The following is a 22,672-nucleotide window of genomic DNA, read 5'->3' on the forward strand; positions in this document are numbered from 1 at the left end:
TGCACGGATTACTTTTCTCACTATATTTTCCTTAGCTAAATTGTTTGTTAATTTGCAGTAACTATATGGGTGCTTCTTTATTATTATGAAAGAATATTCTCAGGAATACACAGGCACTAGAACAGAGTACGTAAATATATGCAAAAGAAAAGGATTTATGTCAGGACTGTTTGCTTATTGATGGTTCTTCAGAACCCAACTACTTGCAGGCAGGAGGGTTCAAAACAGGTGTTTAAATTATACCTTTATATGACCAATTAACTGTGCCTACATTGAAAATACAACAATAACTTGAAATGAAGGAGCCTCTGGGAAAGAAGTGATGGCAGGGTGTGGATTGCTCCCCTAGCCAGCAGCCTACACTAGAGGGACCCTGAAGAAAAACAAACAGTTGAAAATGGACTGTGAACCAGAAGTTTTGCCACGGTGGGCTATGTACTATTTGTGAAGGAAGAGTTGGGAACCTTTAATTTACACAGCATTCAGAAAACAAAACAAAAAAAAATTATTTCATTTATCTACCTCCATCTGGTGTTCTTCTAATTTTCTAACAAGCTACGAATACATGCAGTGGAGGACCTGGCTGAGGGCACTCACTATTTTCGCCTCTCTAACCTGCCCAGCTGTCACAATGCTTTTTTTGGATCTGATCATTCTGCTTATAGTTTCACATTCCTCAACAGAAACTCCACACCAACAACATTCATCAGTGAAAACGGCCATTTGAGTCAACACTTGAGAGAATAATGGCCTTCAGTTTCAAGCCCAAAGTTGCATGAGTATTGAGAAACACCACTAAGTACGTGGCAGACAAATTTAACTATCATAGAAGTGTATTCAAGTATCTTGAACACAGTTTGCTCTTTTCTGTGGCAGTCTATTAGACGATACTTTAAAATACTTACTAAAAAACAAACTAATTTAAGCTGATGGTGGTAGAAACAAGTTTCATTGACCACCCAACTTTAAATACTAGGTTTATTCACTTAAGATTTCAATGTAATTACAACGAAATACCAAGCAGCTTGTTTGAACTCTGTGAACTCCAGTTGGCAGAGCTATTTCTGGGTTGCTGAACTGTACTCTTTTGTATCATTCTACACTCTTCCTCCAAAAGATAGGAATAAAAATATTATCATGACAATGTAAAAAAAAAAAAAAAAAAAAAGACTGTATATTTGCCATGTTTTGCTATGTCAACTTTATTGGAATTCCATTTTGGCTTCTAAGAACTTAAGTAAACAGATTAAGAACTCCACAACCACTACCCTGCAGCATATTCTAAAGATTAAAAAATTAAAGTCTGCTAAGTAAGGCTAATTCATGTCAAAGCTTTTAGATTTCTAATAGTATCATGAGTTACTGGCGGGTAAAGGAGTAGAAAAAGTAAGCTCCTTAAGACTGTTATGTCCATCTGTGAGTGCCATCTGTCAAAGAAATCCTGAGAGAAGAGGCTAAAGAGGAATCCAGAATATGCCCAGCTGTTGTACTGTAAATTACTACCTATACTAGAAAACTTTAACACATATTTCTAGGCAGATAACTGCTTTCTTTCCTTTTGATTCTCATTTTAGATATGCAATCTCTGCTCTCTGCATTTCAGTACAACCATACATAGTCTCTGAAACAGCTGATTGCATTGAATAATTCTGACAGTACATTAGACAACATAAACTGAGGACTTGATTGGTTTTGATGATGATAGTCAAAAAACCATTTTTCATATGCATTTTTTTTAAATGCACTGATGATACTAAGAGAGCAATTCACAGAAGAATGTTCACTCAGAAGCTGTCTGGACAATTTAACAAGTATTAATATATATTCTTATATATGTGTTTGTATGTGTATCTGTATAAGACACACATATTTTTTAATTATCAGCGATATTTATAAGTGCCCTGAGCTGAAGCAAGCTGTTAGTTGCAAATCACTAGAAAATTCTGGGACTGATGAAACAAACTAACCTGCTGGGTCCATACTGCATCCCACAGCAACTCTTCCCTAGTCCTTTTCTATTTTCCTCTGGGAATAAACACAGAGATATAAACACACCAAGAATTATGGGAGGTGAGGGAAAGGGAGGTATGTACAGAAATGAGTTCTGAGATCACTGGATGCTTTTCATTTTGCCAAAGGAAGGATATACAGTCTTAATATGAGGTTGATCTTATCCCTCTCCCATCCATGTACTCAATCAGCAATAAAAAATCATCATGAAGCTATAAAAATATATTAAAGGGGGGGAAAAAAAAACACACAGAAGAATGTAGAACATATTTTAAAGACACATAAAACACAAAGGAATAGAGAGCACGTTACAAAAATTTAAATAAATTGTTTCTTGTTCCTTAGTTATGTGGGAAACAGAACAAAGATAAGATGCAAAGGCTGCAAAGTAAACCCTGGAGGCTAAAAAAAATGGTTTACAATGAGAAGAAAACCAATGTCATCCCAAGAGAACAAATATATACATCAAATACTTGCCATAGCTGTTGCAAGCATGTGAAGAAGCACTGTTATATCCTATATACTTTACTGTTCTTCCCCCAGGCTAGTATGGCTTTAGATTTCACATGTTTTTTAAAAGACCTTCCTGCCCAGCAGGAAGAAGAATGTTTCAGAAAACAACACTACTATACAGCCATTTTAATGTGCTGCACAGATCCATTGCTTTCTTCTTCCTTCATCCTACAAAGGTTTACTCAGCACTTACACAGATACTTGTGATTCCTCTTTTTTTAATGGAAGTCAGTGTTGTTAAGAATATCTACGCCCCTCCAAAAAAAGGGGCGGGGGAGAGGGGGCTACTGAAGAACAACAGACAAAGCATGGCTTTTCCAAATATGTCTTCTACTTAGCTGTGTCCTAAATTAACAATATATAGGTTAAATGCTAATAGGAAAGAAGATTCCTTCCCAGTGAGTAAGTAAAAAGTAGAACAGCGGAGAGCAAAGAACCTACGACTCCTGAAATAATAAAACTAAATTTAGGATAATCTCTCTTGCTTCCCCTCAGCTTGATCATGTTCTTTACTGTACTGCAAATATGTCACTGTATTTATTACCTTTTGGTTATTTGCAAAAAATTAAATGCGCTAATGAATAACTGTGTTGAAGGAATTCTATACACAAGTTGTTAAAATACAACAGAAGATACTGCCATCAAATACAAGAAATGCAAACAGACTGATTTTTAGTGCAGAGAAAAAGAGAGAGCGAGCACGTGTGAAAGCACATTTATATATGTGCACAAGGGAAGAAAGAAAAACTGTATTTCCCTGGAAATTTAGATTATTTCATGTTAATATTCATTCCATGTCAACCGCATGAATAGCTGCTAGTTCAACCTGACCGATGTTGATACAGGCTGAATCAAAGCCTTGCTGGAGGCAGCAAGAAAAAGAATGAGTGCCTTACAGGAGTGTACACTTGCAAGGCTATATACTGAAAAGAAAGAAGGATTGAAAAGAAAGAAGGACAGATCAGAGGACCGTATTGTTTCCTGTGTGCTATTCTATAGCTAGATGAAGAATCATATCACGACCCTCCCATGAAATTCTCAATCAAGTCCTCCACAGGGAGAACAGCACACAAGGTGGAAGAACCCACCAGTAGAAGGAGCTGAAGAGGGACACAAATGGCTCTAAATCGATGAGGAAAACACAAATGAAGAAATGTACAAATCCTCCCACCTCTGTCATGATGTAATTTTTTTTTTCTTTTTCTTTACTTTATCACTCAGGACTCCAAAATAATTTTTAAAGGATGAAAAGTAAACATCGTGCCTAATTGCTCAGCTTCAGAGTCCTGACTGGGAAGGTAGCGCTTGCCTGCTGAAACACCTAATGCACTCCACCACAGCAGCCACACCTGGCACGTCAGTCTCGCCCGCACGACTGGCCTTCCCCAAACCTGAATACAAGAGAAGCTGGTAATGAATCTTTTGAGTCAGAAGTCCTACCCTGACAAGTAAAACAAGATACATTTTACATTATTATTTGGCATTAACTTTTCAGTTGTGTTACTGTTTAGTTGTGTACAGGTTTTTTTCTGACTGCGTCCAGGGGGATCACAAGGTAGGAATAGAAGACTCTCTAGAAATCACCTGTGCCCATCTGAAAAACAGTTTTACTACTTCTTGATTTTTTTTTCCTCTTATTTTGCTATTTTGAGACAGAAGGGTGCTTTCCCTTTTGACACTAAAATTATATTCAAAGTAACAGATTTCTGTCCTATATAATGAAGTTTTGGATTTTCATTTTAACTCCTTATACTCAGGGATTCTTCTACCCTGTCTACTTTTCAGGCTGCAGAGGATTTGGGTGAGACTTTTATAAGAGACTGAGGCTATGATCCTTCATCTGACCATCGGATACCAAGCAAGATGGGATACAGTTTGGGGATTTTTCCTCCTCAGAAAGACCATCTCCTTGACCCTTCTTTGTTGTACAGCACAAACATATGGAAGCAGAATGGAAAGGGCAGAAAACAGTGAACAGGAGGATGTGGCCCATGTGAGGATGTGCTTCAAGTTCCTAGCCAGATGGCCGATTATTTCAATAACAGTCAATTTTATTAATTTTTTTTTCTATTGTGCTTTTTCACATTCAGTGTTCATACAGAAGTCATTAACTGCAGAAGGGAGGAGTTTGTCAGAGAGAGAATTTTCGAGTCTTCAAAATGGTGAAAAGCAGCACCCTGTGCAGACAGCTGAAGGGGAAGGTGATAAGAGTCAGGTTGTATCGAGTTTGCTGAAGCACCCAGGTGAACCAGAAGCCTGCATCTCAGTGAAAGCTATGGAAAGCTATTCAAGCTCTGTCATTTTTAGATCCTATGACAGAATACAACAGAATTCATACTGAGAAGTTACAATGAGAAAACACATAGTAGGAAATGATGCAATTCATAGCACTGCTAATTTTTTTTAATTAGAGATTAAGACATGATTGATTTGATATGCCTAAATTACAAGTGTTTTATTAAAGACAGATTCAAATAAAGAACTGCAACTACTGAGGGAAAGCTGGGATTGAACTCACATTTTTAAAAGGAAGTCAGAGAATACTATCTTCAAACAACCAGTTATTTAGGAACACTCAAAAAACCAAAAAATGCCCCCGCCGCCCTCAGAAGTCACTCATGTATTCCCCCCCTTCTTGTTTCCCTCGCTCCCATGCTTGTTTTCCATGTAGTATCCTCCTCCTCCATTTAAATAGCTGGTCACTTGGAGGATCAAAGCTGCTATTTTCAGTCACTTAACCTATGGTTAATCTCATTGTTGCTTGCCTGTTTAAGTAGAATTAGTCGTCTACTGCGCATCTAATGGCTAACAAGGAGACTGACAGTAAGTCCTTGGCTACATGTAATGTTACAGAGGGGTATTTCAGAACTCACGTAATAAGCAGTTTTAGCTAGTTTTGATGCTTGTTTATTATAGAGTTGATTGATATTTGAACTTATGTGACTTGACTGATGTCTATATTAATCACTATTGTCTGGCTGAGACTCAAGCATTGCTTTCCTCTCACTGGAAACAAAACTGAAGAACAAATTCTTTAGAGCAGGAAACAGCAGTTCAAAACTTAAATTAGCAAACAGACCAGTTACACCTATAAATTATTTATTAACGTGACACATAAACAGAGTTAATAAAAAACTTTCCTTGGACACGTGTTATATCTGATCTGCTTAGGAAAAGTCTGAGTAAAAAACAAAGTAAAAATTTCACTCATTTCAAATTAAACATCCTGTAAGACTGTCCTCATTTTCAAAAGTGTGGAGTCAAAGATCATTCCTAATTGGTGCCTGTGCCTCAGCTCCAACCAGGATAGACTTTTCTGAACTCACCACCAGCCAAATGGCTTCCTGCAGGGTGTTTATTTTAAAAAATGCAAAAGTTTTTCCACAGTTCTTGACATTATCAACACCATTTCCAAAGTATTCTGAGAAAACAATGCTTCACAAGTAAGCAAAGTTACCTACATGGCTAACACTGTTTTTGTTTTCACAGATCTAAAGAAAAACGCCTATTGTGTTTTAAAACATCGGAAAGCAATGGACGGTGTTCAAATACTGAATTTTTAGTACTCAACTTGAGACAACCTGTTACAAATAGATAGACAACTCAATACTTGGTTCCTTTAATAAATAAAAACATTCCTTAAAATGTCTATGTAAATTACCTTCTTTATTCTTATGGATCTGGAGTTGAGGAGCATGCAAACTATGTAATAGTGGGAAAGTACTGTCTGACTTACTTTGCTTTAATGTAACAAATAAAACAAAAACCCAGCATTGAGACTTGAATGTCATAAACACATACTCACTGATATAAAATCATGGTTCAAAAGGATCAGTTAGACTAGAGGTTTACAAAAAAAGCCTCTGCCACTTCCCTGAAAATTGCATCTACTGATGCAATATTTTATTGACATAAAATCCTCCACTCTGGCATCAGGCAAATCAGCTGGCCTGCAAGCCCAGACTGGGCAAGTAACTCAGCTACCTGCTTCAAGATACACTTTTTATAAAATAAGTCACATGTGTCTCGCTAGATAAATTCTGAGTGTTTTGTGGCTTTTTTCCCTACAGTTCAGTTGTATTAGAATCTTAAAGACTTTGTTGCAAGACCCTAAAAAATTATAACGCTAAAAGACAACCATCGTTATTGACATTTTTTATAAAGTATGCAATACTGAAAGAAGATCAGTTATTTAGGAACAATAACAAGGATTTACCAGTTGAATTCTGTTTGAGCTAATCATGTTTCTCCTCTTAGCTAGACCAAATTTTCCCATTTTCTGTTATCTGTCTATGGTCAGCTTTCAAGCCTATTGAAGGGACCAGCTCTGACCTCCTGTGAAGTAGCACACAGCAGATAAGGTATTCAGAGTTCTTCTGCTTAATATATTATGCAAATGTAATTACAAATCTCAATAAGATTATTACTTTCAGCCAAGAATTCTCATTACCATAAAATACAAATGAAGTCGAAGCCTGCAGTATGAATCCCACACAAGCATGTGTATCTCAACTATTTCACACACTAGCTGCATTTTTACCATAAATGTACATTTGGTCTTCAGTAACTGCTGCACTGTGTTCAAGCAGACCAGATCGAGAATTTCAATCATAACAGAACACAAGAACTAAATCAGGATTGTGTCAAAATTTCTAACAGGATACCAGAAACATCTTCATCCCAGTTCAAGATACTCTGTTTTCACGTGGCAATAGGAATTTCCCAATTTTTCAGAACAACTTTACTATTTCATCACTCTCTCTAGAACAGAGGGATTAGAATATTTTTGATGCTGCTAATAATATTATAGACACATGTTAAATTGCATCAATCTGGTACTAGGGAATTGGGAAGTAATAATAGAGCCAAAACATGTTTGTGAAATGCTTATTGATCTGAGTCGCACAAGCACAGCCAAAACATCATACACTTTCTAACCCACAGAAATTAGTACCTGCAACAGGAAGACACACACTCGTGAGTGAAAATCTACGTTTTTTTACATGATATTCTCCAAAATATTTCAGCGTCTTAGAGGTTTCATGTTAGTTTCATCAAGACACTGTAAGATACGCACATTCAGTTAGTGTAAACTGGTAAACTGGGAGGAAGAAAGACACATTGAGACGGGCACAGTTTTGGCAGGCAGCAACATAGAAAGATTATAGCAACACATTTAAAAGGTAAGTAGGGAAATCAGCATGCTATTTTACATTCATGTAGATAATGGCATAGTATAGAGGTGACTAACTCATTTAAAAACTATGGGACAGAAATTTTGGGTGTTGGTATATTCATAGAAAAAGCAGGAAAATGACAGAACAAGCAAAACAGGATAACATAACTCTTATCTCCCCAGGGAAACTGCACTAAGCAGCTTCTATGTTCATGTTTCTAATGGAGCTGGCATAATTGACACATATTTTGACACATTTTTTTTTTTTTTAATATATCTTAGGCATGTTAAGGTCAGACATCATTGTTTATTAGAAATCAGTTTTCCTTAAATGGAATTAAGTCTGTGAGAAGGGCTGCAAAGGTCTAGTTTGAAGTCAGATACTACAATACACAAATGCTGCATTTCTTGCCCATGACATCCTCAGAACCCTTCTGATTTTTTGATAAGAGACAAGTTAATCCCACGTACGAGTGGGAGTCACGATGTTTTACATTTCAGCATTCACAACTCTCCTAAGCATCTGACTGTCAAAAGCAATCATAACATTAGTAATACAGAATCTCAGACAAGTATTTTCCAGGAACTATGGTTTAAAGCAACAAGGTAAGCAAAGACTGAATGAATGTTTATGAAAGAATTGCAACTTGACAATAATTTCTTTTTTGGCTACATTGGACAAAAGCCATCACTGTAAATCATGCTTTTGTTACTTAATTTCCTATACCTTCTCGGGTTTTATGTTCTTAAAAAGGAAAACCAGCTTTGAGAGGCAAGTGAATAGCAAGAGAATGTTATTTGGAGCTATTGCAATTAATTGGGCAGAAAACATCTAGACTATTTTAACATTACACAACTTTCACTTCCTCAAACATAATGCGTAATATTTAGAATTATGATGATGAATACCATGTTAGACCATGCAAACACTGGGAGCAAAATCTGAATTCCTTTGCATGCTAAGTCATCAGGATCAGGTAAGTTTTGTCACAGTATTATGAATTGACACAGAATCACATATGAAAATGTTTTAATAGATTTTTTTTTTTTCCAGATGAGTAACAGCGCCACAGAGAGAACAAATGCCAGGACTAGTAATGGTATTGGTAAGGAATTGGCTAAAAGAGAGATGACAATGGGTAGGTACAGAAAGAGAAAATAAAATCGGAGTAAGATTATTAGTGGAAATCCTCCAGGGTCAGTTTTGAAACTGATTTAACATTTTAGTTAATACCCTCGGCACAAAAATAAATGCATGCTAATAAAACCTGAGATATCACAAAGCTGGAAAGCAGCAGTAACAACAGGAAGACTGGAATATCAGACATACAGAAATGGCTAAACTGAAGACTATAACAACAGAAATCAGATTAAATTAACAGTGTAAAATGTAAATACCTGCCTAGTGATAGTAACAGCAGAAACTTCACCTATACACTAAGACCTTATCAACTGTAAATGACAGAGGAGAAGGAATGGGTACACCAAATAATTATAATATACCTGTACCCTTTCAGTGTGATGGGACCAAGGCTCTTGGTTTCTCTGGGAGAAATATCCTAGCAGAGAGAGAAAAATACTGCAGCTAGAACACAAATTCTTTCTAAAAATGTCATCTGGAATATTGTGTACAATCCTTGTCATCAACGCTTCAGAAAGTTGAAAGCTGTCTGCCAACTTTAAGAGCAAACGACAATGTTAGGAATGACCATACTCAAAATTGGCATGAAACACTACTTCAAAAGTTGTGATCTGTAAAAGAAATCCCTAAAATTTTACCTTACACACAAGAAACTTCAATCAGGCTGCCAAACATGTGCCAAAACCTAACTGTAGCTCCAATAGTATGAAACAGACCAAAATGAAGTAGTCATTGTGGTACAGAAATATAGTTCTTTTTCATCACTACTAAACTCTTTAGAATTAGACCCACATTTAAATAAAGAAACATTATCTTTTCCAATTCTTCTTTCTATTTTGCAACGCTTTCCCATCATCAAAACCAGTCTTTGAAATACAGCACATGTGGATTTCTTATCTTGCCTTATTTATTGCAGTCCCAAAACCCACCAGCCTTTTTGGAAGTATTCATAATCTAAATGTTCTTCTTACTCTCGGCTGTAGCTCGGCTGTTGTTACATCTACCCAGTCAGAGATAAAATTAACCTGGACTCAAACACTGTAGCTCTATTGCTCTGCTATAAAAAAGAAAATATGTCCATCACATGAAATTACACACTGTGTTTATTTTTCACTACACCTGTACTCCACTTTCTTCATATATTAAATGAGGATATGATTAGTTATCTTTGTATTCCCAGATAGAGCATGTAAAACTCCCATACACCTCAATGGGATGTCATCTGATGCCCAGTTGACTCTATTCACCACTGAGTTGTCAAGAATCATTATTAGACAATTTCAAGCTCTTGCCTTTTTGGTTTTTGAAAAGCTTCTCTGCTTATCATTGTGTCATCCGTGTGGCACTCTATAAAGTTACCTCTTGTCAGACACTAGGACAGCCCTTTACATGCTTAGCATGCAGCTGCAGACTGTAGAGAAATTTTGGTGTACCAGATTAGTCAGTATGGAAGTAGTTCTAGTAACAATTTATCTTTTGCTAAATAAAAATACTGCAGCATATACACAAGAAAGCATATTAAAATGAAGTGTGCTTGCATAAACATAACATACCAATACATTTATATGTAAAATTAGCATTAAATTAGTCTATGATATCTCTGGCATCTGAGGAGGATTGCAAGAATACGCTTTTTCTAGAAGATCACTGCACTAGAAATCAAAACTGCACTTCGTACAGGAATATTTTATAGCTTTCTAAAGCAACTCTTCAGAAAAAACAACAGCTCTATTTAATAGATAGGCCCCTATCATGTTCAAATCACAGGAAAAAGATAATAATTTGATGGAAAGAGTATGAAAACAATACATTATTCTTACAAACAGAAATGAAGGAAAAGAATAAAAATGTATCCTAAAGACTCTCATTGCATAAACCATTCAGAATGTGTTTGGGTTGGTTCAACCTAAGTTGAATAAAGTTGAATAAAGTAAGACAATCTTTATTCCAACCAAAAGCCAAGGAAACACGCAGGAATAAGCTAGACCATGTTTGAAGCATATGTCTACAGATCTACTAATCTGCCATGTAATAACAGAGATAAAACATAAATAGTTTGATGTATGCTTTGCTTTCATTGTTGTTAGGAAACAAACAAGCAAAACATACTGTCAAGCATGATCCATATACAATAAACACTGTAACATCTGCCTAAAACTCTTGACAGCAATAGACTGGGGAAGGAACTGTAGCCAGAGGCTATAAAGGAAGAAATGCATTTGATCTAAATGCATCCCAGTATCTCCAGTACCTGCAGTAGCTTGACAGAAAAACATGTCAGACCTTTAAAAATAATAAGAAAAAATAAAAAGTGCACTGTTTGCTCAAACACACTAAAATTACACTTATTAAGAATAAAGGACAGTATTACTGAAAAAGTCTTTGTATTCAAGTTGCATATGTAGTACACTTTTTTCTTTTAACATAGCATAAGGCACAATGCTTGCTTAAAAATCAAACAAATTAATAACTTTTTTTAGTATCTCAGACAGGAACTGAAGGCCTGAATTTCAGCCCTTAAACTTAAGCAGAATCCTAAAAGAGCTGTACCTGCGTAAAAGTAAATTCCTTTCTGTATTAAAAGTTCAATTTCCTATATGAGGAAGACACAACTTTGCTACCGTTATACCAGACGAGATTTTAGCCCCCCCGCCCCTTTTTTTTCTTCTCTTCTAGCCAGTATTTTCTCTTTTGTACCTTTCTAATGCCCTTTTCCTAGATTTTACACGCTATATCTGATTAAAAGTTACAGTGGCAGTAATATCACTGCTTCCTCCTGCACGAGGAAATGCTAAAGGCTGCCCCCCAATAGCTAATAAAGAAAAACTGAACAGCATAAACATCACAGCACCTGAGTCAATAAAGATTTTAATACAACTTTTCAGATAAAGCTCCACAAGGTCTTGCTTCCCTGACCCCAGCCACAAAGCCTTCCATAACTGAACGAAGCATGACCTTACACAAGCATCTGCTTTGTAAGCAGTATTCTAATTTGCAGGATGTTGGTTGACCTATTTTTTCTCATATAAGAAGTTAAAAATCTAGTAATATTTTGCTGTTATTAAAAAGGAACACGGGGTAGGCTCTTCTAACAATACAACAGCTCTTCTGGAAATGTAACAGGGAAATGCTTACTGTAGAACAGCTTCAATGCAGACAAGGTTATTTGGACTGATGCTTCCTTAATTGCCCTTTTAGGAATCACATTCTTGTGCTGATATCTTATTATAATTAAGATATCTTACAAGGATACCTTAATGTACTATGAAGAAAAGGAATTATTACATTTAGTGGCTGGGGCAACAGCAATTGAATTCAGAAATTCAAACCCCGAATTTCTACTTGTCAGATCTGGCAGTTCAGATAGTGAAGACATTCTCACCCCAAATCCGTCAAATACTCACTGGGGAGAATGTTCTAGAAAGAAACTAGGTGAAAGACAATGGTTTAAAACACTTCTTATAAGGTATTCAAGCATCTCAATGTTACGGTTTTATACTAACACTGCAGGAATATCAAACAATAAAGCCAAGTTATTATTGCTTATTTATGCAATGACAAATCTACATGACACTCAAATTCAGAAGATGATAATTAATTTGCCCTGTGCAGCTTCTAATCTAATGTAATCTAATGTAATCTAACAACATAAACCCAACTGTATTTCAAATAAAAAGAAAGAAGCAAAGGGCCCATAATCGTAAATAAAATAAAGGCATTCTAAGGAGGAACTTGAGGAGCACATAGGGTATTAATAAATGAAAATTTGAGACGCTATGAAAGGAGGCAGTTATGAAATAAATACTATGTTCACAAAAAGAGATAATGAAATGGTAAGTCCACTGAAGACAAACATGAGGCAGTTAGTCTCCTAATATAACAAAAAACTTGAGAATAATGAAGACTCCCATCACACAACTGCCATTCTCATTTCTGCCTGCATCGTTCTGAGCTTTATATACAAGAACAAAATCACTGAAAGTGTCAATTACCAACTCTATCCTCAGCCACCAAATAATAAGCTAATTACACCCTCAGAACCACAGTCACTAGGACTAAAAATTCAGAAATAAGGAAAATGTTTTTGTCCTACTTTCCTGCTGTTGATTTTGGATATCAAAGAAAGCAGTAGAAGAAAATATTTCCAGGTCTGAAATAATCAGAAAGAATGAGTGTAAAATTACAGCTTAACTCACAAAAAAATAGCTTACAAATGGGAATGTTTTGTCTTCAAAAGAAGTTCTGAAATTTTGAAAATACCTCCAACTTCATAAGACACTGAAACAGATCTCACATCAGAGCTATGACAGTTCTAACGTGGACTTTCTTTTCTGCAAACACCACAGAAGTGAAATGAATCTTTATGCTAAAGGCAGCAGTTATCTCCTGGAAAGTTCCATCACATTTAGCATCCACTGAGCCTTGCTACAAACATTATTACTCAGAAGACATGACCAGGGTTTTTTTATGTAAGACTTCTGGCATTAAGAATTTTCCCATTAAGTAGAAGGTTAAAAAGGATCCTTTTCAGTGAAACTTAATTTCTTGTCTCTCTCATTTTCACTTTTAGGAGGGTTGATATACTTCTGTTTTACGACAGTTCCAGTTCCACATCCAGTTCCTACCTAACCAGGATTACATACCATCTGACAGAGTGCTCACATCCATCTGCTTTCAAGGAACTGCACCCAGAAGACATACCAATCTACATAAAAAAGAAAAAATCTTCATCTATACATTCCTCCTTTTCCTATGAGTCTTCTTCCTAATAAAGGTGTAATTGTCTAGCTAAAGGACTGGTGGGGACCCACCAGAAAGAATGGAGGGGTATGCTCCTTGTCTTGCTGGCCTTCCTCAACTGACAATAATCAAGAATTTCCTTCCTTAGGAGGTAGGTATCAGACATGAAAGGGGAAGGGTTTATGTCTGAGGGTTTTATGGCTAACTACATTTAACATACCCCAGCTCTAACAGCTTCTTGTGTCCCTTTTTCTTTAAAATCATAGAGTTGAATAAATAGCCAGATATCTCAAGTACCACTCAGTGGATGTAGGGAAAAAATGGGCACAATGTGACGCACATAGATTTTATTGGAAAGACCAGCTTAAAGTGATTTCCTCCTATTCTCCTTCTTCATCAAACAGATTGGAGAATTGTCCCAGGTTAGTTAAAATGTAAAGTTACTTCTAACTTGGACTGATGTCCTCATTCAGTTCACTGCACAGCCTCACAAACCTTTGTTTCAGCAGAGCAGTAGGGAGGTTTGGAGCCTGGGTCTTGGGGAGAGAGGAACAATGGGAGAAAAAAGGCTGAAGGATACATTTGTAAAAGCACCTCTGCTGAAAGGACTACTCAAGGCTACTATCGCTTAAGGCACTGGAGTCAGGGTTTCTAAATTCCTTCTGCTCGACTAACACAGAATATAGGTCTATGCTAGCTCAGGCACCCATTACACAGCTTTCACTTAAATTAACACTTGCACTAGACACAATACCATAAGAAACCATTTGTCTTCTACATGAGAGCACAGCCAGTCTGATCCACTAGCTCTTGGCACTCCAAATATATATGGGTCTCCTATTTCAAAATACTTGTAGTTTGTCACAGGCTCCTTTGGAAATCCTACCAAAAAATTCTAGTCAAATAGCATTAACCTCCTACAGTCCTCACTGCAAATCAAATGCCACCCTGAGAGGGTACTATGGGAGCAGCTGCCAGCGTTTATAGCATATAGGGTCACAGGGCAAAATGAAAGCGCAGAGTCTGTAAAGATGACCTTTGTTTCCAGCCCTTCCTGAGTGGAAAAATGGAGAGGAAACACAGAGCCTAGACTCATGGAGCTCTCCTACCTCTGTAAAGGAATACCTTGTAAGGAAGCACTAGCTTACCAAATACTCACTAAAATAACTTTCTGTCCTGCAGTTTTCCATGTAAAACTAAACCATGCAACATTTCAAAGCAATATATTTTCAGTAGACTATCAAAATAATCTTATGTTATTTTTTCCTTATTTTTCTAGCCCTGTTTCCTTCACTCTCAGCACTTTGTAAGGACATCTTCATGTGTGCGTTCGACGTTATGTCTGTTGCAAAGTTTGGTAAACACTTAAAATATGTTGTTGCTTTCTTTCAAACCCACAATTACGGTTCACTTTACCAAAGGCCAGAGCACTTGGCTCATCCTTGTGCCAACTCAATTCAGACATACCGTGCAATGCAGCTAACTCCGTAGGATGTGCCTTCCACCCCCAAATTTTCCACTTAAGCAAATTAATGATCAGGAAAGATGGGATACACCCAGAAGACAGAAAACCACTTATTCAGCAAGTCAAAAATGGATATGCTGGCACTGAAACTTATAGTTGAAAGTGAAATGCATCCTACTAAGAATCCCAGATTTCAGTTGCCTGCTAACTACAGTAAATATTTCAGGCACGTCCCTAAGATGAGTTTTACTGAGAACAAATAGTACCTTCTTGTTAAAAGCAAAGAAGAGGCTGGCTTGACAGGGAATAGACAGTTCTTTTATCCCTCTAATGCATTTATTCCCTTATGTTCAATATTTCTCAGAAAGGATGTCACTTCCATAGAGAATTCTGCTGCTCTACATTTTAAGAACTCAAATGTTCCAGTGAAGCCCAACTTAAACTTCAGAAGTTGATAAAGAAAATGGAAAGAAGAAAAAAAATGCATCTGGTAGTTTAGAATGCTAAGATCCTTCAGACTAAAAGACAGCAGCAACTAGAAATCCAGAAACACACTAATCAAGCTAACTGTAATCTCGCATACCTTATGGAAGTAGGTGTGTTTATGCTTTGCATGCCTATCTTTTCACATGCAAAACATGACATCCGAAATGTATGTAACTTGAGAGCTTGCCCTGTAGTCTTAACTATCCTCCCATAAACTTAACCAAAATAATAATTAACATAGGTGTTTCATAATCCTTCCAAAATATTTTCTTAGTAAGAAGGTAAGTGAGGATTGTTTTACCATTCAATAGAAAAAGAAGACTGTTTAACGTGGGTGTGTGCCAATATATGAAAACTATTTTAAATGAATATTTTTGCAGTGGTCTGGAGGATCACGAGCCTAAACGTTTAACACTCCCTAGCTGCAAATTCCCTCTGCACTGAATCACTGTGCAACCCTGCACAGAACAAATAGATAGAGGAAAGAAAGTCAAGATGAAAATTACTTAACCACATTAACACTTCTGTACTATTCAAGAAGCTAGAATGTCCCAAATGAAATTTAGGACAGAGACAGACTTAGAAGCACCCTTAGTAAAGTAAGGGCTGTCTCGGAAAACAGCACGAAAGGCAGCAGCACAGACACACTGAAGGGGCACACAAAGCCACCAGTGGCACACTCACCATGCCTAGGACTAGTACGTGCCCAGAGGGTATCTTCTGCAAGGTTCGGAGGAAATTTCTTCCAGTGGCAACCAGGCCTTCTAAAGTCATTTTTACTTAAAAGGATTTAGACAAAACCAAGCATTTTACACCTCAATTTCCCCCTTACATAAAATAGAGAGAAAACCTGGCTCATCAATAAAATAATTAAGGAGTTAAAATCTCAGTTGTAGGAAAAACAAATTTTACATGTTTGAGGTAACGCAACATGCCTAATAAATAAAGTGTAGCTACCTAGGTTAAGCCGATTAGTTTTACTCCAGCCCACACCTGGATATTTGATAATGCATGCAAGTGTAAGCTTTTAACAGGTACCATGAGGAATTAAGTAACAACACAACTTTGAAACTGAAATTAATATTAATGCACGTAGAGGCTTTTTTCAGCCAAAAACCAAAAAAAGGTGCTACAAATCTATAAAAAACAAATTGATGCTGATTCTTAATAAACGTAAAATCTTACCCTGTATGACACCACAGTTTGCAGAAAACTGGCACAAGACAGTATTTAACCTTGGCCTACAAGCAAGCATCACTTCATTAGTACAAATTAGTAATCTAAGGTATCAGGGGTAAGTATAAGCTTTACACGAACTCGCAAGGAATTCGTGCATTTGTGAGAGATATACATACACACTTTCTTCCTCATTGTGAACACCTGCACATATACTTAACTTAGATGAAGTTTTCTTTCTAAAGCTAGTCTTGGAGCTATCAATGTTATTTGGTAATGCGAGCACTGGTGCATTTATAACAATAGCAAAAGCTAAGATACACATGAAAGAAAAGGCCGTTTTATTAACATTCTGAGCCATCATTTAACTATCAGCTAAAATACCACATGATTTGTTCACAGAAATTAATTGATCAGAAATTAAAAATTATCGAAGTTTTATGTTCTGATTGATGTTATCTCAAAAAAATTCTACCACATATTTATTTAAACTAAAAAGTAGATAAAAACAGGAAAAAAAATTAAGAATATCCTAAACACGGTAGTACTCGTTATTTTCAGCTAGCAACTTTTCTCCTTCTTCAGTTCAGTAGGTATCAGGAGACAGCTTTGAAAACATCATGCAATTTCTCTGCACAATTCTACTAATACCTAGGTTTTGATCTCCTTCACACTATAAATTCATCCCACAATGCTAGTGCAGAAATGGCATTCAAATTTGGAAATCCAAAACCTGAAACACAGTCGTAGCAATTTCATTTAAGTAATGCTGAGGTTGCTTGTACTTGATGTTTGAGAACCTTGGCCAATGTACTTTAGAAAAGAAAAGTGACTTGCTTTTGACGTTGGAGTGGTCTGCACACCAACTACCACTGCAATCAGTATCACTCCCAAACAAAACTGACAACAGAAAAGTGATTAACGATACAAAAGGATAAGAGGAGTGGCACACTGAGAATAAAAACAGAAATACAATTTTTAAAAGGTACAAAAAACATTCAGAGAAGAAGAAAATTATCATCAAAGTACAACACTATGTATGATGTATGCTTAATGTGAAAATCTACCCTGAAAGAACTGGGGCACTAAAAGGAAACAATCCAAAACAATCTGCTATCTCATTGTATGAAAAAACCCTGGAATGAAACATGCCTAAAGCATGATTTCTAGTTCACCAGCCACAACTCAGATCAAATCCTGATGCATATTGGCTATTCATCTGAAATACTGCTATTACAGCTGTTACATTATCCATCTTTTAGTAGTATTTTCCTCCTTCTCCTATGTCCTTTCCTGTGTGCAACACACTCCCAAAAAGGATGTGGCCACCACAATTAAACTTTCAGGAAAAGCGCATTAGTGGCATTTAAATGATGTGTTTTCTTTTCCTTTCTTTTGCTTTACCAGTTGCAAACATCCTAATAAAACTAACAGCGGAATGGTTCTCATTTCAAAGGCTGATCATTTAACATATACTCAAGTGCATTTTTAATCTTTGCAAAACATCTCCTTATAAACAGGCATTGTATTACAGCAGTATTAATGATAAAATGCCAAAATGGCATTTAGAACTTTATAACCATAGGAACCTCACTGGCAAAGCCACAAATCAAACAACAAAGGACTGGGAATGTATAGGGGCTTTTTTTTTGTTAAACATTCATAGTAATAAATATGCAAACATAATAATTAGCATGTTGTTTTGAACTGCAATGGTACTGCATTTTCTATCAAAATTTTACATCAACACCTATTTCATCTTGGGGACACTGACTATTTGACGATTGAAACATCACATCTGCTGCGTATTACGTACTAACAGTGCTGAATTACAAAGGTTTTGATCTGTTTGGAGGAAAAGGTAGAGATGGTGGGCATCTGTTCTTCTGGAAAGAGTTACTACCACATACGCAGACTTACTGGGTAAAATACAGCAGTTCATGCATAACATGAAGTACTCTCCACCTGGTAACAGGAGATAGCATCCACAAACACATTTTAAAAGTTAGATCCAAATTAAACTGAATACAAAAACTTTTCACATAAGGTCCTAAGTGAACAAGCAGTTTCTCAGAACTAACACAGTTGAAATCTTCAAAATTCAAGAAAACTGCTTAAGAAAAATACTCTGCTTGGGTCTTCCCACAAAGCACTATCACAAAGAGCTCTTTTTAGCAGCTAGACACAGTTCTTCAACAAAACTAGCAGACTTCAAAATATTCCAGAAGAACAATTTGCAGCTTAGCACCGCCACACCTTAAAGCACTCCTACCTACAGCTCTTTCATGAAAAGCCACAATCTCAAAGGAAATAAAACACAACCCAGTAACAAACCGAACCCAACCGCAATACACCTTTTGGACAAAAAAAAACCCTTTTCTGGAGCGAAGCAGCCAAGTGGGAACAGTAAAAGAAGGAATGGACAGTATAGACTCTCATTAAGGGCAACAGATGGACGTATCAAATGAGCTCATTCTGCCAACTTAATGATTCAGCTTAAACAATTGGAAGTTTTCTTCCTGATATCTGTTAAAGCAATGTATATGTATTGAGTGCATTTGAAAATTCTGTCTCTTGTAAGGTAATCTTTTGCTCTGCATACAAGAACTACCATGGAATTCAGTAGAGAATGATACATTAAAGAAAAGATGACGTTAGCTTTGTGGAAAAATCAGTCGTGATCTCCAAAAAAGCTAGACACAAATGACCTAATATTTTCCTTTCAACAGAATATGTAATTTTTGTATATACCAAGGTAAAGATAAGTACCACAATTTAAGTACTTCCACTTATTTAGCAAAATGCTCTCACTTCATTTGAAAGATAATTTCATTAAGTCCAAAAGAAAATGGTGAAAAAAATCTAAAGCAGACCACACAACGCTGTGTTTTTAACTTCCGTGTACATTGAACAAATTAATTAAGAAAAAGAATCTGACCCTTCAATAAATCTGTTCAAAGTTGATCATATTTCACAAACAGGTTTCCAGGTTTGCTTTTATAAATTACGGATCATTAACTTGGAAACATGCCAGTGTGCAAGATTCATCACATGCATTCAGATATTCATTCACGTCTCTGCCTGTATGGCACAAGGTTAGCAACAGTTCTCAATAATCACAGGATGTAGGCAGGTCAGTTCTATCGTGCTTACTATTACAGCAAATACTTGTTACTAGCTTAAACTCTTTAATGGGAATTATTTTCACTCCATCAAGTAATTCCCTATAATTCCAACAGGAATTTGGAGCTCAAATTACTCACCTGTGAACATAATGCAACTGATGAACTGAATCAATAGCTATCACCATTTCAGCCAAATAAAAACGAGCCATATCTTCAGGTAGTCTGTCCTCAAACTTGCTGAGCAATGTAAGCAGGTCTCCTCCAACATAGTAATCCATAACCAGGTACTATGGAGTGGGAACGATAAGAAAACACAGGGGGGGAAAAACAACTTATTGAGCGAATCAGAGACTAAAAACTAATTTAAGCATAAAAATTCATTTACTGCAAAAATTATTATGGCATTAAAAAAGCTAACCAAGATGCTTAGATGTTCTCAAAAAAAGTAGCTGGTTCAGTCTCATTTTAATATTTAACCTCCTTGAATATGTTTCATATTTATACCTCTCAAAATACAGTAAGCCTCATGACAAATAGTAACAGCTTCATCCACTGTCCCATCACTAAACATAAAATATTTAAATACTCTGGATTCCCTTATAAAAACAATACCCTTTGATAGAATGCAAAAGGAATAAAGGATTAAAGCACAGACCTATAAAAACGAAACCAATTGTGTTAACTTGGGATCTCATTTAATGGCTCTAATTTCCCAGGCTTCCCTTCCCCTTTTTTCCTACCATCTTCTTTTCCCGTAAAACAAATGATTTTGGAGAATAAAGTTTTTAGACTAACTCATATTCAGGCAAAGATTAAGAGACTTCCAGTGGCTCTCAGTACAATTCCAGATATTGTTGACATTGCACACAATACTGGATCTGCCAACGTACAGTGGCAGGTGTCACCTACTCTAATTGAACTGATAGGGAAAAATACACCTGATTTCTGATTTATTAATCAAACATAAAACCTGCTTGCCATTGAATCAGGTGCAAAGACTTTAAAGAGATCAGAACCTTTCTGCATTTTACTATATTATGACAGAACAAAATGCCACTTCCTTTAGAGACATGGTCAAAATGACTGGACAAAGTAAACTTAAGAAAAGTGGGAAATTCACAATTAATATCTTTTTATCTTAGTTTAGTTTATTTTAATTGTGGAACAGCAAGTGGAAGGGCAAATGGGAAGAAGAAAAAAAAAATCAAACTAATTATAATTAACAAACTAATTATAAACAATCTAATTTAACACCCACTGCTACGACATTACTTTCACTAGAATAGTTTCCCACTAAAGTATACACTATCTGAAAGCTTTTGCCTAGAGTTCCAACCTCTGCTTCCAGGAAGGCAGCATATAGTCACATTTCAAGCAGTGACTCTTCACAATAGTGGATAATGAATCACAAATAATAAAAAAAATGTTAAAAATGCAATAATGTATATCCCAATTTGATTCTTTAAAAGTTTGGTACAGCAACTTAAAGGGACTTTTTATAATTAGTTCTCCTCATTTGTTCAAGTCTTTCCCGCCTTCACAAAAAGAAGTTAAAATATGTGGAAAAAATTCTGCAAAATTATACCAGCTACAAGGAAGATGTGGGACAGGCAGAAATTTTATGCCTGTTTCTTTTCCCTCATACTTTCCATAACAATAAAGGTGATGAACAAAGATTTTAGCAATTTGATATAGAATAACCTGGGCATACTCATTGATTCCAAGTGCATGAAGAAAGTACAGAATGCATTTCCACAAAATTCTAAATGTGCTGACAACCAAAATTTCATCTGTTGCTTTGTGACATGAATAGTAAATTATGCTCACAAGCCTTACACAAGATAAATATCTTCTATTCAGTGGTGCTCCTACGCTTCCTCTGAAACAAGATCTACAGTATTAGCTTCTCATGTTTTACAGTTTTAGAAAATACATTAAGCCTTTAGAACTTAGTATAATTATTATTAACTGATACACTATATAGTGAGATCTGCAAGAGCTTAACTTACTGCTTTTAAAGTATATTGGAAAAAACCTCTTAAGATTCTTATAACTGATGTGGGATCTCTGCACTCGTTCTTCAGCATTTTTCAAAGCAGTGCAACTCAGTAACTGGATATACCAAAATAAAGGAATTTTGGCTCTTACAACACAGGATGCTGCACCTCCCATTTTGCAAGAGCAACATGCTAGCCCAACCACAAGGAAACCCTCAAGTCTTCAAATATGCCAACATTTAAACCGTAACTCACAGTATTAAGTCGTACACTTGAAGTTAAACACATGCATAGGAATCAAAGCTAAGTTTAACAACTAAATTTTCAATAAAACAATTCAATCAATGCATAGCGTCCCATCCAATGTCAAAGATCCATGTCCTTAAAAAAAGTTGTTGGTTTTTTTAAAAAAAGCTTTAAAAATACTTTCTAAATGCACACAATCATCCAGATCTATTCAAGTCTCAAATACTTCTCAAAACACTACTGTACAACAGCACCATCCTTCCAAGAGAAACAAAAAGCACAGATTTAAGGACATTAAATTCTAGTAACTAGTGGAAGTTTAACATGGGCATTTAATCCTAAATCACACACTCATTTAGATTGGAAGAAACTTCTTGAGATCATCTACTCCAACCTCATCTGCTCAAGTAGAGTCAGCTAGAGCAGGCTGATGAGGACTGTGTCCAGTTGGGTTTTCAGTATCTCTAAGGATGGAGACTCCACAACTCCCCAGGTAACATGTTCCAGTGTTTGACCACCCTCACATTAAAAAAGTGGTTTTTTGTGTTCAGATGAAATTCCACATGCTTCAGTTTGTGTCTATTGTCTCCTGTCCTA

General features: G+C 36.2%; 1 protein-coding gene across 1 annotated transcript in view; it reads right to left on the reverse strand.

The window, feature by feature from the left end:
- CDC42BPA (CDC42 binding protein kinase alpha) overlaps positions 1-22,672 on the reverse strand; it is a 192,187-nt gene that overhangs the window by 94,762 nt on the left and 74,753 nt on the right. The window contains exon 6 of the mRNA XM_075147264.1: positions 19,971-20,119. Coding sequence (XP_075003365.1) covers positions 19,971-20,119 — 149 coding nt within the window. The remainder of the gene's footprint in view (positions 1-19,970; positions 20,120-22,672) is intronic.

This window comes from Calonectris borealis, chromosome 3 (assembly GCF_964195595.1).
Source record: "Calonectris borealis chromosome 3, bCalBor7.hap1.2, whole genome shotgun sequence".
In the NCBI taxonomy this organism is placed as follows: domain Eukaryota; kingdom Metazoa; phylum Chordata; class Aves; order Procellariiformes; family Procellariidae; genus Calonectris; species Calonectris borealis.